At 44.2% G+C, this 18,137-nt stretch overlaps 1 protein-coding gene across 1 annotated transcript in view; it reads left to right on the plus strand.

Annotated features, from left to right (window-relative positions):
- Nucleotides 1–15,837: 15,837 nt before the first annotated feature.
- FAP (fibroblast activation protein alpha) overlaps nt 15,838–18,137 on the plus strand; it is a 61,406-nt gene continuing 59,106 nt past the window's right edge. The window contains exons 1-2 of the mRNA XM_006277995.4: nt 15,838–16,047; nt 16,342–16,426. Coding sequence (XP_006278057.2) covers nt 16,042–16,047; nt 16,342–16,426 — 91 coding nt within the window. The 5' untranslated portion in view covers nt 15,838–16,041. The remainder of the gene's footprint in view (nt 16,048–16,341; nt 16,427–18,137) is intronic.

Here is an 18,137-nt window from a genome sequence, read left to right on the forward strand (position 1 = left end):
TCCAAATGCTAATCAACCCACATCTACACACACCCAGCTCAGCATTTATCAGACCAATTCTAGTATGACTCCTTTATTAGTATCCAAAAGGCTGAATCTTTCTGTCTGTGTTGTGAACTCCCTCAGAGTAATGTCACCTATAGCCAGCAGTGATCAGTTCCTATTATCCAGCATATGAACCATTGTTTACCCCTAAACAAATGTAGTCTTCTCCCTTGAGCCACTGTTAGTTCTCTACAAAAACCCCTACCCAAGCTCAAGTTTCTGTCCTGGTGCTTGGATCCAAAGCTGCACCAATTCAACTCCTTTTCTGCCTGGAATCTCTCCACCGATCATGCTGAGGACTCTGCCTGTCTGCCGGCTCCAACAACACCTGGGAACCTTGACTGGTTCAAGCTTAAATACCTTTCAAGCATAAATAACTTTTATGGTCAAGCTGGTTGCTATACTTCCTCTACGAACTTCACCTACTCTTTCTTCCCCTTGACCTCCCCATTTGCTCTGCAGAAATGCTTCTTTTACCTAAGCCAAAGATCCCTGTAATGCCCAAAACCACAGTGGGGTCTGTTTATCAAGGGGGTTGCTACTAGGACCATTGTGACAAGAGATTGTGACGTGCTGAGTTTTGAGGCGCCTGAGGGTATCAGCTGAAAGTGCTGATCAGACCCAGCCTGCTCAGACATACTGTGTTAGCGTGTATATGTGTCTAACTGCATTTATTATTGTCTTAATGAACTGAGTTCAAAGCACATGAAGGTGTCAGCCTATCAATGATGAATAGTCTGGCCTGACTCAGATATGCTCTGTTAACCTGTGTGCTTGCATCTGCCTGCATTTTATTGTTGCCCTGATGAACTGAGTTCAAGGCATACAAGGGTGGTAGCCTGTCAATGCTAAATGCCTGGCTCAGGCATATCCTGTTGAACTGTGTGTCCATGTGTGTACATGTGTTTGACTGATTTGGTGGTTGGAGGAACCCAGCCACATTGAAACTGAGTCCTGCAAGATAGCTCCATTGGGGGTGAGGACTTGCAGAAGGGAAAAATACAACTCCATATAGAAATACAAGTAACACAAGCAGCACATAGATAGAATTACAGAGACCCCCAGAAACATATCCCTAATAAATGAGAGCACCCCAAAGTGACGGGCAAATCTGGTAACAGGCTGGCTAAGAGATGGATAGCTTAGTGATGCAAACACAGGGGACCAGTAAGGGTTGGTCTGGGTCTCCTCATGGTGGCAGAGGTTCTTATGCCAGAGAGAGGCCACACAGAGAGGCAGGGGATAGGAGGCTGGCCCAACCTGTACCCCTTTAAAGAGGCTAGCTCATCTTTGACAGACCCCCCTGAGGCCCTGACAAAAGTGGAAATGCTCCAACCAAGTGCCTAAATTCTGTGGCATAGCTGGTGACAGAGTGGTAGCCCTGTTTCTGGGTCTGGAGGGCCTGTTCTGCTGTGTGCACCTGATTTTGGATCCCTGAAGATCCTGGTCATTGCCCTAATAAAGGCTTTGAATTGATCAAGGTGGGGACTTGATGCTTCAAAGCTGGTGGTCCAGACCAGAGCATCTAATTATCAGGCCCACTCTGTCTGTGTCAGAGGCAAATGTTTGTGAATGTAGCCTGAATGCCAGGCGACACTGATTTGTACATCCCAGAAATAACAAGACTGACCATCAAATCTGTCCGGCAGTAGAACCTGGGGCTCAAGGTTGCTAGGAGTGGCTGGCTGAGCACTTGATCCTGGAAAGGGAGGGTGCCTATACACTAGCAGGAAGGTTGCTTCAATGTGCTCCAAGAGTGGCAATTACAGTTTTCCAGCAGCCTCTCGCATCTCATATATCTGCATCCCCACGCTTCAAAATGGCAGTGGGGGCACTTCATCTAAACTCATTTGAAGAGCTTTAGATAAAGCACTCTCATAGCCATTTTGAAGTGTGGGGGTGCTGATACACGAGATGCTCTGGGTGCTTTAATTGAAGCAGCTCTTAGAGTTGCTCCAGTTAAAGCCCTACTCCCACCCCAACTCCTGGAGCACATTTATAAATGCCCAGAGTGTTTTGAGCCTGCAGGGCAGCCACAGTTCAGGCACAGACATCTGATGTGATGATTGATTCATCCTGTAATGACCCTGCCAGATGATTTGGCAGCTGCACAAGGTATCATGGTCCAGCAGGCCAGCTGGCCTTGGGGGTAGAGCCAGGTGTGGAACTGGGGAGTTGTAGAAGCCATGAATTGAGCCAAATGCCAAGCCAGGGACAGAGGTGAGAAATCAAAAGCCTGGTTACCAAATCTACAGGGCAAAGTCCAAGAGCAAGCCAAACAAGGGTTAGGAGTTAGGAATAAGGTCTGCAAGGGAGAATCCAAAGCCAAAATCAAGTAACAAGCAAAAAGCAGGATCAGGAACCAGGGAAGCCAGAGGACTGAAGACCAGTGTGTTGGGCAGCAAGGCTCATGTGCTGATGAGTTCCTTAGAGGCACCACCGGAACCAGTCAGAGGGAAATTGCTGGCCATGATCATAACTGGGTCAGCTGCACTTAACAAGGGCTGCAGGGGAAGAGCTTACCTACGCTCTTCAGAGCTGACCTAGGATGCAGCACAGTAGCCTTACAGGGCCTCACACTCATCTAGCCCAGGTAGATATACAGCCCAGCTAGTACAAAGACTTGAGCTTGGGTTGGAATAACACCAAGGGGTGTTAGTTTGGCTTGCTGTTAGAGAAAGGTTGCTAGCATCTGCTGTAGATTACGGTTTGTGCACATTATATAAACTGTGGCATCAATTTCCGGTGTGGAATAATACATTCCTGGAAATAGACCAATAAACTACCTCAGAGATTAGAAAAATAAATCTACATAACCTCAGCAATGTGAAAGCCTACAAATATATGTCCATATAATGTCCTGAGACAAAATGAATCATGGTTCTTTTAATAATAATAAATATTAAATAATGATAATAAGAAAAAATGGTCAGTGGCACACAATTAAAAACATAACATGGCACAAGGCAGTTATTATAAATGGATAGTACTGTAGTTAGGGTACAATTAGTGTCAGTTTAGCACTGTGTCTGCCTACCAGGACCTGTTGGTTGGTCAAATCGCATTTTACATGTCAGTACACTTTGATTTAGGAGCCTGACTTTAGGCACCCATTTAAATATATATATATATATGTTAACTAATATATTTTGTGTGTCTGGTGATGTAAAACTCTTTAAGACTCAAACATATTTTGGCAATGTTTGTAATATCTGGTAATTAAGTTACTATTAAAAAATTGAAATTTAAGATCTAAAATTACTGGTTGTTACTCTTATTTGGAGGGTTATATTATATTTCTGGATTTCTTTTTTAACCAAATGTTCAAAAAGATATATAGTCTATGCTTTGAAGGGGTACGAAGCTCTGCTGAAAACCCAGCAGTAATTTATCTAGTTGCTGGCTTCCATCTTTAGTAAATTTGTTTCCAAACAGCACAAATCTTTTCCCTAAAGTCTGCTGAACCTCTGATGCTTCTCCTCTGCTTCAGTTTCTGAGCTCTACAAAATACAAAACTTAAAGGAATCCACTGCGAAGCGCCTAGAGGAGAACAAGGTGATCAGAAACACTGTAACCAAGTCATACGCGCACAACTTTTATTTTTTCTGGCTAGGGACAAACATTACACATAAACCAGTTTAAGTGATCAGAAACTGGCATAAATCTGTAATAGAACAGGTGTTCAGTGCACATAAACCAGTTTAGAAATGGCTGAAACTGGTTTGAGATAAACCTGGTTGAATGTAGTATCAGACTTAACTGATTTGGCTCAAACAGGTTTATGCAATGTCTGTCCCAGCTGGTTTAAGATAAATCAGATAGCCCCAGCATCTCAGCATGCATTCTAGGCTGGGCGGGGCTCTCTGCTTCACAGCAGGGCTGGCCTTTCCCCTCTGCTCCCTGGGTAGAGCTCCTCTGGCACAGGCTTGCAGGCTTGCAGGGTCTGCTGGCTTCCCGATGCCCCCTTTCCTCTCCCCTTTCCCCTCCCCTCTCACCACATGCTGCTTAAACAGGGATCCCTTCCTCCCCTCTCCCACACCAAGGACCATAACCAGCATGTGATATGCTAGCTAGTGCTGTATAAGACTCCAGCAGAGACTGCAGACACAGCAGGGTCTGCTGGTTTCCCCTTACCATACCCCCCTCTCACTGCTCAAGCAGGATATCCCTCCTTCCCCCACTCCCATCTCCCACAGCACAGACCGCAGCTCCATGAACCCTAGGCATGTGGTGTGCTAGCTAATGCCAAGAGTTGTCTGTGTGTGTCTCTCTCTAATGTCATTGGGATAGGCAGGCAGACAGGAGGGGGCTTTCGGAACTAATCAACAGGTTACCCCCATCCCTTAGCTGTTTAAGAAGAGTTTGAAATAATGGGAGAGAGGTTATTATTATGCTAATTGGGTGATACAGATTCTTATCAGCTCTGGGCTACCTTGCTCACATGTCAGTTTACTGCACACAGTCTGACAAGAAGGGAGGCAGATTATAAAGCTCCATATCATCAACAGATGCATGCACTGCACACCCTCCCCTCCCGCCCCCTTGCCTCAGAGTGCTAGCAAGAGTCTGGGGGCTGACAACTCTCCCACCCCTTGAGCAACCAGTGAAGAAAAGCCTGGGATGGTGCAGGCAGATCTCCCTAATGAGAAAGTCCTGCCTGGGCCTGGCCACACTCCCCTCAGCTCAACTCTGTGCAAGGGAAGGGAGGGCTGCTCTAGCGCCTCCAGGCTTCTAGCCTGAACCACTGCAGGCATGTGCCTGCATTTCCTCAGTCCAGAGAGAATGGCTATCCAGTTTCCAGTCAGTTCAACTTAGCCAGGTTAGACTAACCTGCAAAAGTTGAATCAGTTCAGGCTCAGGCTTTTTGAATGTCTATCCCTAGCCTCTATGATAAAGTGACGGGCTATGTGGATGGGGAAAATAAGTGGATGTAATATACCTTGATTTTAGCAAGACTATCAACACTCTCTCACAACATTCTCATTAACAATATAAGGAAATACAAACTAGATGAAAGTATTGTAAGGTGGATGCATAGCTGCTTCGATCATTGCTCTCAACAGGAAGTCATCAATGGCTCAATGTCTAATTGGGAGGAGGTATCAAGTGGGATTCTCCAGGTTTCTGTCCTGGGTCCAGTATTATTTAATATCTTCATTAATGACTTGGATGATGGGATCAAGTACATGCTTAATAAATTTGCATACAATACCATAGAATCATAGAAGTAGGGTCGGAAGGGACCTTGTAGATCTTCAAGTCCGACCCCCTGCCTGGGCAGGAGGGAAACTGGGCTCAAATGACCCCAGCCAGGTAGGCATTGAGCCGCCTCTTAAAGACCCCCAGGGTAGGAGCCAGCACCACTTCCCTTGGAAGTCAGTTCCAGATCCTAGCCGCCCTGACTGTGAAGTAGTTCTTACAGATGTCTAATCTAAACCTACTCTCCAACAACTTGTGGCTGTTATGCCTTGTTACCCGGGGGGGCGCTGGGGGAAACAAGGTCTCCCCCAAACCCTTCTGGTCCCCCCTAGTGAGTTTATAGACAGCCACAAGATCCCCCCTCAGCCTTCTCTTGTGAAGGCTGAACAGGTTCAGGTCCCATAGCCTCTCATTGTAGAGTCTGCCTTGCTGTCCCCAGATCATGCAGGTGGCCCTCCTCTGTACCCTCTCAATGTTGTCCACATCCCTCTTGAAGTGGGGTGCCCAGAACTGGACACAGTACTCCAGCTGTGGCCTGACCAGTGTTGCATAGAGTGGAAGGATCACCTCCTTGGACCTACTTGAGATGCACCTGTGGATGCACGATAGGGTCCGGTTAGCCCTGCCAACTGTGACCTCGCATTGTCGGCCCATGTTCATCTTGGGATCAATGATGACTCCAAGATCCCTTTCTGCCTTCGTGCTCTCAAGAAGGGAGTTTTCCATCTTATAAGTGTGTTGCCAGTTACTACTGCCCAAGTGCAGCACCCTGCACTTGTCCGTATTGAAACGCATCCTGTTTTTGTTAGCCCACCCTTGCAACCTATCCAGGTCTTTCTGCAGTCTTTCCCTCCCTACTAGCATGCCCACCTCACCCCAAATTTTGGTATCATCAGCAAATTTGAACAGGTTGCTTTTCACCCCATCGCCCAAATCGCTGATAAAGAAATTGAACAGTGCAGGCCCAAGGACCGAGCCCTGGGGGACTCCTATGCCCCCTTCCCCCCAGGTCGAATATAACCCATCCACCACCACCCTTTGAGCATGACCCTTCAGCCAATTAGGAATCCATCTGACCGTGTAGGCATTGATGCCACAGTCGCCTAGTTTTTTAATGAGGATGGGGTGGTTGACAGTGTTAAAGGCCTTGCTGAAGTCCAGAAAGACTACATCCACTGCGACACCTGCATCCAATGCTTTTGTGACCTGATCGTAAAAGGCAACCAGGTTGGTCTGACATGACCTGCCCCTAATGAAACCGTGCTGGCTGCCCCTGAGCATCATCCCCGATGCCGGCCCATCACAGATGTGCTCCTTGATGATCTTCTCAAAGAGTTTCCCCAGGATTGAAGTAAGACTGATGGGCCTATAGTTGCCCGGGTCCTCCCTCCTCCCTTTCTTAAAGATGGGGACCACATTGGCTATCTTCCAATCATCTGGCACCTGGCCCAAGCACCACGAGCACTCGTAAAGCCATGCCAAGGGCCCAGCAATAACCCCTGCTAGCTCTCTCAACACCCTGGGGTGGAGAGCATCTGGACGTGCTGACTTGAACACGTCCAGGCCCTCCAGAAGCACTCTAACCCAGTCCTCCTCAACCTTAGGTCTTGAGGCATTCCCCTCGAGTCCATCTTGAAACACAGTGGGGGAGTCCCGGTCCCTGCACAAGAAAACGGAAGTGAAGAACTTGTTAAAGATGTCTACCTTCTCCTCTGGCACAACCACCAGATTGCCCAGCGCATCTTGCAGGGGCCCCACATTTCCCGGTGCCTTCTTCATCCTCCCTATATATTTGAAAAAGTACTTTTTATTATCTTTGATAATAATACCACTTTGCATGGAGTGGCAGATACTTCAGGATACCAGGATACCAATTTGCATGGAGTGGCAGATACTTCAGAAAATAGGGCTGGAACCAGAACGACCAGCATCGACTGAAGAAATGGTCCACAATAAATCAGATGAGATTCAACAAGGACAAGTACAAAGTCTTGTACTTGGGTTGGAATAATTTCATGCACAAATACAGACTGAAACATAGGCTTCACTACTGCAGAGAAGGACCCGAGGGTTACAGTAGGCCATAAACTGAATATGAGCTGACAATGTGCTCTTGTTGCAAAAAATGGTAACAGCATCCTGGGTTGTATTAACAGGAGGGCCACTTGCAAATCATGAGAAGTGATTTTTCCAGTTTAGTTAGCATTGGTGAGGATTTACCTGAAGTAGTATGTCCAGTTTTGGGCCCCATACTTCAAGAAGGATGTGTGCAGTTTGGAAAGAGTCCCATACAAAGGAACAAAAATGGTTAGGGGCCTAGGAAGCAAGACTTATGAGGGAAGTCTGAAAAAAATTAGCTTGGAAAGGAAAGACTGATGGGAGATTTGATTACAGTTTTCAAATGCCTGAAGGATGATTATAAAGGATGAAGATGGACTTTTCTCTGTGAATGTAGGAGACAGGACTAGGAGCAATGGCCTCAAGCTGCAGAAGGAGAAATTTAGGTTGTAGATTAGGAGGAATTTTCAGACTATGAGAGTAGTCAACATTGGAACAGGCTGCTGAGAGAACTTCTGGACGCTTCATCCTTGGAAGTTTTCAAGAGCAGGTTAGAAAGTCATCTGGGACAATTTAGTCAGGGATGATCCTGACTTGACCACAGAGCTGGGCTAGATGAATGTGAGGTCTCTTCCAGCCCTACTTTCCTATAATCCTATTTCCATGAAGCAGAATTTTTTTTCATTTTACTACACATCTGTCCTGTCAGTAAGATTGGACAGTGACTGTATAATTAGGGGTAGATGAGAAAGCAATGAGCACTGGGTGCTGATTAAGTGGGGAATGCCAGAATGGAAGCAGGAGGTACTGGAATGGACACAGAGGAGCTTCACTTCAGCAGCTCTGAGCTCTGGCTGTGGAAAGTAGTGGAAGGTATCCCCCAGTCAATCAGTTAAGCCTGTCATCTGCCCCCCTGCAACCACCACTGAATTAAGCATTTAAATCGTCACTCAGCATGGAGTTCAGTGTTGCCTTTTGTAAGGGAAGGCAGGCAAGAGACTTAACTCCTTGGCCCATGGACATCTTCCCCTGCTCTGCGCACACAGAACCTCTTGTTACTGCAAGCTTCAAGTCCATGTGCCTCCACTCCCTGGGTCCTAGACTCCAGCTGGAACTTGTAGCAGCACAGGGTGCAAACCCTGCCAGATATGCTTCTATTAGAGGCTGTATCACAAGCATGTTGCTGGCTTCTGGTAAGTAAATACTACTGGGTTTGTGGCATGGCCCACCCTAGCTGTTACACTGCAGCCCCAAAACATGTGTATAGTCCTTATTTCAAGCAAATCCTGTGACACCAAAAATTGAAATCCCAGCAGATAAGAGGATAGGAAATTTCCACTCCAGTACATTTGTTCACATATGGTGTTGTAAAACTTGCATTCATACTGCATTTTCAGGAAGCATGACATTGTAAAGGTTGCATTAAATTACTATATCACTGTCTACTAGTTATGTTTCCATTTATTGCTTTATGGGCCCAAAGTCCTTCAGGGAGTGTGACAAATTCATGTTATTAGGTTCCTGTTTGCAATTTGCACTTAGAGCTCTGATTTTGCAGGCAGATATAAAAAGAAGAAACCCACAGTTAGCAGGGATTTGTCTAGTTAGGTACAAGTCCTTGCGTGCTAAGGTTAACAGGAATTTCAACTTGCATTCATTTCCATCTGCTTTAGCTTTTAGTTGCATTTTTATTGTCCTATCCACTCTTGGTCCAGTGTCAAGTACACAGAGCAGTTAGACTACTGTCTCGGTCAGGCTTGGAATAGAAAGAGATTCTGAGAGTAGAATCTAAATTTTCTAACATGAGCTCCTAAACTTTAGGCACCTAATGCAAGAAGACCCAGGTTTTCAGTCAGTGGACCCCTGCATTTCCATTCTAATGACACACAGCATGCCAGATTTCTCCCTAAAGCTCTCTCACAGCCTTCCCAGATTTTACTGCTGCCGCACTTCCCGATGGCAGTGCTACTCACTTTCAACTCCCTCCTGTTCACACTATTCCCCATCTCCACTTGCTAAGGCCTTAGATATAGATGAATAATTTTCATTTCAATGTCAATAGGTTCCCTCTGCTTTTATTTTAGCTCGATTTTATAGTATATATAACGTTACTGTAAGGCTGTGACCAGCCTTCTACCCTTGGAGCGGGTGAAATTGATCTGAGCGGAGGTGGAACAATCAGATCTGAGTGACAATTTCTGAAGCCACTGCAAGAACCCTGCTTATTCCACTGTCTAGGGCAACAAAGGAGAGGCCATGCTTAAATGTTTCTATTCTGGCAGCACAGGAGGAGTGCTGCACAGAACATTCCTCCAAAGCTAGGCAGATGGTACGTCAAAACTTTTTCTGAGATCAGATTCTCCCTCTATGAATTCGGTTGGCCTCATCTCTAATCAAAGTGTAATACTCCCTAAGCATGCATAGCTCTCAATAACACCAAGCAGAACCCTGGGGTACAGACATATTGATCTGAGGGAGTATTACACTTTGTGCTGTCTCCTATATTCTCAAAGGGTAGTTTCCCTGCAAAAATCATGTATACTATGCACAGGCTAATTTCTATCATATTCACAAGCCAGTTTTGTGCCTTCTTTTTCTAATGTCTCCCTTCACCCCTTCCCTACTCTCCAGTTTTTACCCATAAATCTAAATTTTCCCTTGCTTCTCTCACGTTCCTTCCCAGCAAAAAGGTTTTTCTCTCACTTTTCAAATTGCTTTAATTTAGTTCTTGCCTTTTCTCTTTGTTCATTTGCTTCCTTCTCCCTTTCTCCAAAAAATGCCTCATATGATCCACCTTCCTTTTTCTACCTTGTAGCAAAGAATTAGCAGCTGTAGATAGAAGGGGCAGTTCTGTAACGTTTACTCACTGGACTGGGGATTAATTTTGCATTTAGTGTCAGTGTCTGGTTTCACTGTGCAACAATAACATTTTAAAACACAGAACAGTCAGGCATTTAATGTACTGAAGCAAATAGTAGAGAGAAAGGGTTCATTTGGAAGGGTCGTTTGATTGACAGGGCTTGTGACATTTGTCAACTAGTGCGGTCGCATTTTGTTTTACTGTTAGTATTGCATCAATTGTTCTTTGGCTGCTGTGATTACTACAACACATGCGTAAGACTTCTAAATTTGAAAAATATACGTTATGCAGCATCATTATCTCCTTGCTGAATTATTGCCTTGGAATGTGCCATGTGAGTTTGAATCATTTCCTTTGTGAAGTTCTGCAAATCCCCATATATTGGAAAGAGAGCTCAGTATTTGGAAACTCTTGATGTTTTGATCAGACTCTTTGGCTTTGTTTTGCTTTGTTTTGTTCCTTTTTAATGTTTTGGGGAATTTTTTTATTATGTTAGATATAACCAAACATGGTGAGAAATTTTTGCAAATTCTGATTTTCATGGGACAATGTGTATGAGAGTTTTCATACAATACTAAGAAGGAAATGAGGGTTTAGGAAAGCAAATGAGCAGCAGTATGATGGTTAATAATAATATTTTTCTGCAAAAAAAATCTTAAAGAAGCTATTTTAGCAAAGACGTTTTTCTTTCTGAAAATTTCAACTACTGCTGTTTTAATCACTAATTCAGAGTCACTGTTTCTATCCTTCAGGAGTCAAAGGGCCTTGTAACCACCATCGTTGCTTCTTTCTTGGCTTTCCTTTTGCCTCCTTTGGTAAGGTCATAGGAAGTTGTTATTGTAAGAAGCAACGTTCACATTCAAACTGTCTTTTGTTCTGTCATTAAGAAAAGGGAAATGGTATGGGGAATAAAGGAACAAGTGCTAATAAGAAAATGAAGCCCCCGTTTTAAATCAGAGATATTCCAAAGCATTTGAGACTGTCTTCTTACCCCTTCCAGGCCTATTCAGACAATTGTGAACCCACAGCCTCAGCCCTACTGCTATTATTCTTGTGACTGCTATTGAAACTCAGAGCCAGTTGCACTGAGTGACAACTGTTTCATGATGGCTTCACTAGAGGATAATATTTTGAGCTTCCCTTGGTGTGAGGAAGAAGTGTAAGAGGAAACTGTCTGTCCATTTAACATTGCTATGACCATGACATGGCACAAATTCTGCCAATAACCTGATTTAATAGAAAACTTGTGTTCACTCCTGAGGAGCTCATTCAGCTCCCACTTAACCATGAGCAAATTGGGTTGCTTAGCTCCCTTAGAAAATTCTAACCCAGATCACCCAGGGTAACCCTTCCTGCAAAAATACACCCATATTCTGGTCCTATTTCCTCATTTACTCTCACTTCCTCTGCATGAACTCACGACCTACATTCTGTATGGCACAAGACACTGAGGTGAGCTGGGGGAGTAAGACACTCAGTATGAGCCCTTTCAAGGCAGGGACCCCAATCAAGTCAAAAATCAGATGTCTTTGAATAAAGTCTTTGTGCTTACAGGTTGGATCTAGAGGGGATACAGTGGCACAGCTGTACCTCCTTTCAGACTGGAGCATTCTGCTGGATCCTCCGGAGACTTTAAAAAGGTCCCCAAAGCAAAAGAGACCCCCCCCCCTTTCCCTTCCATGCTCAGAGGAATGTTTCCTCCCTACTGTTTCCATCCCCTCTTTGCTCAGTCACTGCTTTTTTCCCTCTTGCCCTGAGAGCAGGGGAATACTCTCCCCTCCAGCTGGGCTGCACTCACCTACACAGTCAAATGGGTTGCTAACTGGCTGGAGGGCCTCACCCAGAGAGTGGTGGTGGATGGGTCATTTTCAACCTGGAGGGATGTGGGCAGTGGGGTCCCCAGGGCTCGGTCCTCGGACCTGCGCTGTTCAACATCTTCATCAGTGACTTGGACAAGGGGGTAAAAAGCACCCTGTTCAAATTTGCTGACAACATTAAGATGTGGGGAGAAGTGGGAACGCTAGAAGGGAGGAATAGGCTGCAATTGGACCTAGACAGGTTACAGGGGTGGGCAGATGAAAACAGGATGGGTTTCAACACTGAGAAGTGCAAGGTACTGCACCTGGGGAGGAGGAACCAGCAGCATACCTACAGGCTAGGGAAGTCCCTTCTCATCAGTGCAGAGGCAGAAAAGGATCTTGAAATCATTATTGATGCCAAAATGAACATGGGTCGACAGTGTGGGGACTTGGTCAGGAAGGCCAACCATACCTTGTCATGCATCCACAGATGCATCTCCAGCAGGTCCAAGGAGGTGATCCTCCCCCTCTATGCAACACTGGTCAGGCCACAGTTGGAGTACTGCATCCAGTTCTGGGCACCGCACTTCAGGAGGGATGTGGACAACATTGAGAGGGTCCAGAGGAGGGCCACCCACATGATCAGGGGACAGCAGGGCAGGCCCTACGAGGAGAGGCTAAGGGACCTGAACCTCTTCAGCCTCCACAAGTGAAGGCTGAGGGGTGATCTAGTGGCCTGTTACAAACTAGTCAGAGGGGACCAGCAGACATTGGGGGAGTCCCTGTTCCCCTGAGCACTACCAGGAGTTACTAGAAATAACGGTCACAAGCTGGCAGAGGGTAGATTCAGGCTAGATATCAGGAGGCACTACTTCACTGTCAGGGTGACTAGGACCTGGAACGAACTTCCAAGCAAAGTGGTGCTGGCTCCTACCCTGGGGGTCTTTAAGAGGAGGTTAGGCGAACACTTTTCTGGGTTCATTTGACCCCAGTACTTTTTCCTGCCATGGCAGGGGGTTGGTCTTGATGAACTTCTCAGGTCCCTTCTGACCCTACCAACTATGAAACTATGAAACCTAGGGCAAGCACAGCTGCAGCAGCTTCACGTGCCTGCTCCTGGGGGGACTGCACCTGCTCCCCACTGCTGCTGCTGTCCCCAGCTGAGCTCAGCCCCCATGCGGCCCAGCTCACATAGGCAGGAGCAGTTCTGAAGCTTCCCCTTCACCTGGAACAGCAGGAAAAGCAGCAACAACTGGAGGAGGAAGGGACAGAAGTGGGGGGGGGGCTGTGCTTCTGAGCACAGAGGTGAAAATGGGGATGCTTACCTGCTTTGGGAGCTAAGAAGTCTCGAGAGGGTCCTACAGTGTTTTTCTCGTACCAGTGGATTGCGGGGAGGAGGCTGGGGACAGAGTTGTAGCTCCTCTACCCTCCTTTGCTAAATCCTGGATCCAGCCCTATACGCTCATAATTAGTGCAAATTTTCAATTGTGAAAAATATGCAGAACCCATGAAGAAAGTAGTATTGTTATGTTCTGGTTTTCTATAACTCTATCATACCAGCTTCTGACACATATTCTCTGGGAAGCAAACCAGTAGCTCTGGATTCACTGGATCATGAGATTTTTTTTCAGCTCAAGGTCCTACAGCAGCAGGAGGTTTTACATGTCATCTTGTGAGTGTACTGAAGCCCTAGGTGTCAAATAGACACCTATGAGCCCGTGGCCCCATTTCAGGTGCACAGGGTAAACTTCCTTGCCAAAAGGGGGAGATAGAGAGAAGCTGAGGATGGGGGTTGCTTGCTTGACTCAGCATGGAGGCAAAGCAGAGAAAAACTCTCAGCCCTTCTCAATCAAGGCCTTCATTTCAGATGCATTCACCAGCTGAAATAACTGATCAGCTGAAGGAGGTATTGGAATAAAAGATTATATTGGCTGACACAGGTCAATACATCACAGGGGAGAGGGAGGAAATGCTAAATTTAAACCCTTTTAAGAATGACGGTGTCTTAGTTTCTGAGTTTTCTAATCTGCCCTGGATTTTCATTCAGGCTTGTTAAAACTGAGTCAGTTTCCAGTTTTCACATGGTCAAGGGGTCCAACACTGCTGAACTGAGCCAAGCTTCGCGGCACATTGCCCAGACCCAACTCGGCTCAGCTTTGCTAGACAGCCCCTACCAGCTGCTTCTCTAGAGCATAGTGACCCATCTCTTGCCTGCAAGAAAGAAGGTCCTCTATATGCCTATCAAACAGAAGTCTGTTGAATCTTCAGTCATCTGCCTCTTAAAATGTAAGATCTTCACTGCTGTGTTGCTTTACGCCAAGTCTTTTGAGAGTGACATGCCCATCCCTGCTGCGTTTCATGACTGTAAGGAGGAGCAGGATCCAAAGGACAGGGAGGCTCCCTCTTGCATAATAATATATGGTTGCATCCCAGCAGTCTGTCCTAGCAAATGCTGTAAACTGGGTGCGAGAGACTTGAGCAGTTGGTCCAGTTTCATGCTGAAGTAATGAGCTGAAAATGTCATGACTGGTTCTTTGGCAGAGGCACCAGAAGTGATCATCTGTTCAGAAGCATCTTTCTGAGGTCTAAATTTCCCCTACTAAATATTTTAAGCACTGAGGGAAAAATAAAAATGTGCTTAATTAGTGACTGACTTGGCACAGCACCAGCTGAGTGATTGAGAGTGTGGGGCACGCTGTGGACAGAGAAGGAACCTAGAGAGCCATGCATACAGAAGAGGCAAAGCCATGCAGTCGGCAGCAGATTCTGAGCAGCTCCGGTGTGCAGCTACCCAGGAGCAGATTAAGTCAGGCTTCCATCACTCAATAAGGCCAGGTGGGTTTCCCAAGTTACATCACATAATTTAACCCATGGTTTTCTAACCTCCTGCAATCTACAAGTAGAACAAGGTTTTGAATACCCACATAAACATCATCCTCATACTACGTGGTAGATGCACTTTGTGGTCACAAACAACTGAATTCAGGATGATCTGTTCCAAATATGAAGATATTTATAATTAATGCAGAGTCTCCATAAATTGCAGGAGGGTTTTATATTGTCTCCAGCTTAGCCACAAGGAAGTAGTGTCCTCCATGTTTGAATGGATCTGACATGACCTTGCTAGCTGAGTCTACACACAGAGTTTTTCTAATTTCCAGGTAGGGCACAACAATATAAAAATAAAAATAGTGGTCATGAGCCAACCCAAGCATTACCATGTTTGTCTGTCACTGGTGGGATGCTACACTAATGCTAGAGACATTGAAAAAGCAGTCTAAGTATAACTTACACTCTAATTACAATGGCATAATTTTATCTACTCTGGTTTTTTCCTGTCTCTGGTAAGGATTCTCTTTAAACTTATCAATGTTAAACTTTTCTTTAATTGACCTCACTTTAGAGCGCTAAATAAAATAAACTATTTGTAAATGTACATCAGGTCACTACCCATTTCCTTGCTCAGTCTATGCTAGTCACCATTTTCTCAGGATTTTCTTTTTATTCACATGACAAAAAGATGCTTAAAAGTGATAAATGACTTTGTATTTCTTACTCTCTGTGCATTTCCTTTATAGTCTTTTTTCTTTTTCCAAAAATGGAACATAAAAGTGTAATAAAAAGAGACACTTTGTTTTCTCTTACCTTGTTACTCTATTGAGAGCAGTAATAAAGTCATTGTGAGTGATAAAACATGAAAAATTACCAAAATATACTGTAAATACTGTTCAGACAAAACAAAACAAAAAAAAGTGTACCAAACTTACTGATGAGTCATAAAACCCACAAGTTAACATAAGCAGAAGTTGGGTACAGCTTACCAACTGCTGAGAAAGATGTAACTACTAACCCATAGCCACACACATTTTATTTTAAAGCCAAGAACCGCCCCAAAAAATCTGTTTCTAATTTTACACAAAACCCTTGAAATTTGGCACACGTTTGAAAAATGCATAAAAAATAAGTCTGACTAAGGTTTGGCCTCTGAAATCAGACACTGCCTTTTCAAACTCCTTTCTTAGATCTGCTGACCGACTCACAAAGAGAGAATTTGCATTGTTTTGGACTATATCTGGAAAAATGAAGGTCTGTACACAAACTGAATTCAGCCTTTAAATACCGAATTTGTCAGTCTAAACTTTCTGTTGTTGCATAAGGCCAGGCTCTGGTCTGTAAGTTTTTGCTTCAGACAAAAAGAAAGACAGTTTCAAATATGATGCAGGAGTTCTGTGTTCATTTCTTGAATCGGTGTCAGTAATCAAATAGGAAAAGGATATTCTTGCTTTTGGGGAGGGGGTTTCTGGTTACATGTCAAGCCATGAACTAACTACTTCATATTATTGAAGTAGATGATGATTATTGCTTGTTTCTGTCCTGCAGACTCGGCTAAAAGTCATATTTGGAGTGATCATATGCCTTGTTCTTTCCTTATTCATCATGGGTATTATACTACTTCCATCAAGAGGTAAGGGGATGTTTTTTTAAAAGTTTGGTAGAGTCACTTTAAATATTTATAAGATTGCTTACAAAACTTTTTTCAGGATTGTCTCCTTGGTATTGTTATGGCTAAGGGAATCTTGCACTGACAGGTAAGGTTCCTGGAGAGAGAGGAACATGCTAGGAGTTCTTTCAAGTAAAAATAACCTGACAACTTTATTGTGCATGACAAATAATATGCTTTGACAGGCCTGCAAAAGTAATTCTTATAATCCATCATAGCCATGTTACTTGTATCATTTGCCTTTGGGGTAATGACACTCTCATGATCTGTTAGTCATTAGCTTTGACTATGGTGAACTTGTATTAGGTAAATAATAATTGTAAAAGATATTTTTCAAATCAATTACCAGTTGATTGCTTTTAGGGAGGAGGGTAGGAGTGAACAATTTGTGAATATTTACAAATATATATTGATATAACAACAGTTGTTAATAAAACATTATTTAATAGATTGCTTCAGTAGTTTACCAGCAACTGAATAACAGCTTGTCTGATACACCAAGAGCTTTTTTGAGCCTGTTTCAGGGAAGGAGCAGGTCTTAGATTGCCACAGTGCTTTATTAAAAACATTTTGTATGACATTTGGAATAGGCATGGTCTTAAGTGATACTGAAGTAGCACTGGCTTGATAGCCCAGATAAGTTTTCCATGTGAGAGAGCTCAATGAAGCACTCTAATATAGGTATTTACATAACCCCTTTACCATAGCAGCTGAGTTAAGTGCCTCCTAAAGAGTTAAAAATGGAAATAGCAGTGAAAGCCTGTCTTTTCCTTATTCCCAACCTAACAGGAAACTAGCTTTACTATTTTACAGGATGTTTTGCTGGTTTGGTTTGTTTGTTTGGGAGCTGGGGTTTTAACTCACTGACAGGAGTAAAATAAGAAATGAGTTTTTCATTCAGCCTCAGCAGTAATGAAGTCCATTAGTTTCTTATGTCTAGATAATCCCTAGCTATTGTGAATGTTATTTCTCCTGCACTTATGGCTGACAGTTTCATTATTTCTGTGGAATGAAGCAGCATAAGGCCTTGGGGTTATGAAGGGAGAGGGAATTTCTCAGGTAGTAAGAACCAAGTGTGTCTACATGTGCACTTTAATGGGTATTAACCTATTTTAATGCATATTAAAGTGCCACTAAAATGTGCTATTTAGTTAATATGCATTAAAATAGGCTAATGTGCATTGTGTCACTTAAAAAAACTATGCTCTTTAGTTAATGCACATTAAGACAGGCAAATGTGCATTTTCTTAGTACCTCACAATGGAAGGTGCCTAAACACTAGCAGAGATCATGTCCCAACTTGTAATTCCACTGTCTTGATTAATCGAGTCTGCTGAAGCATGGCAATTAGCGCACTCCAAAAGTCTCCCACATCTTGTGTATCAGCAGCCCCACACTTCAAAATGGCAACAGGGGTGTTTTATCTAAAGCTTGTTCAACAAGCTTTAGATAAAGTGCCCCCGCTGACAATTTGAAGCACAGGGACACTGATACACGAGACACTCCAGGCACTTTAATTAGAATGGCTCTTGGAGTTGCTCTAATTAGAGTGCCTTCCCTGACTCCCAGAGCACATCTATAAATGCCTGGAGAGGTACTAGATTGAATGCGCATTAACTAAAGCTCATTAATGCACATGTAGACATGCCATGCCGATGAGGGGATTTGAAGATCA

This window comes from Alligator mississippiensis, chromosome 4 (assembly GCF_030867095.1).
Source record: "Alligator mississippiensis isolate rAllMis1 chromosome 4, rAllMis1, whole genome shotgun sequence".
In the NCBI taxonomy this organism is placed as follows: domain Eukaryota; kingdom Metazoa; phylum Chordata; order Crocodylia; family Alligatoridae; genus Alligator; species Alligator mississippiensis.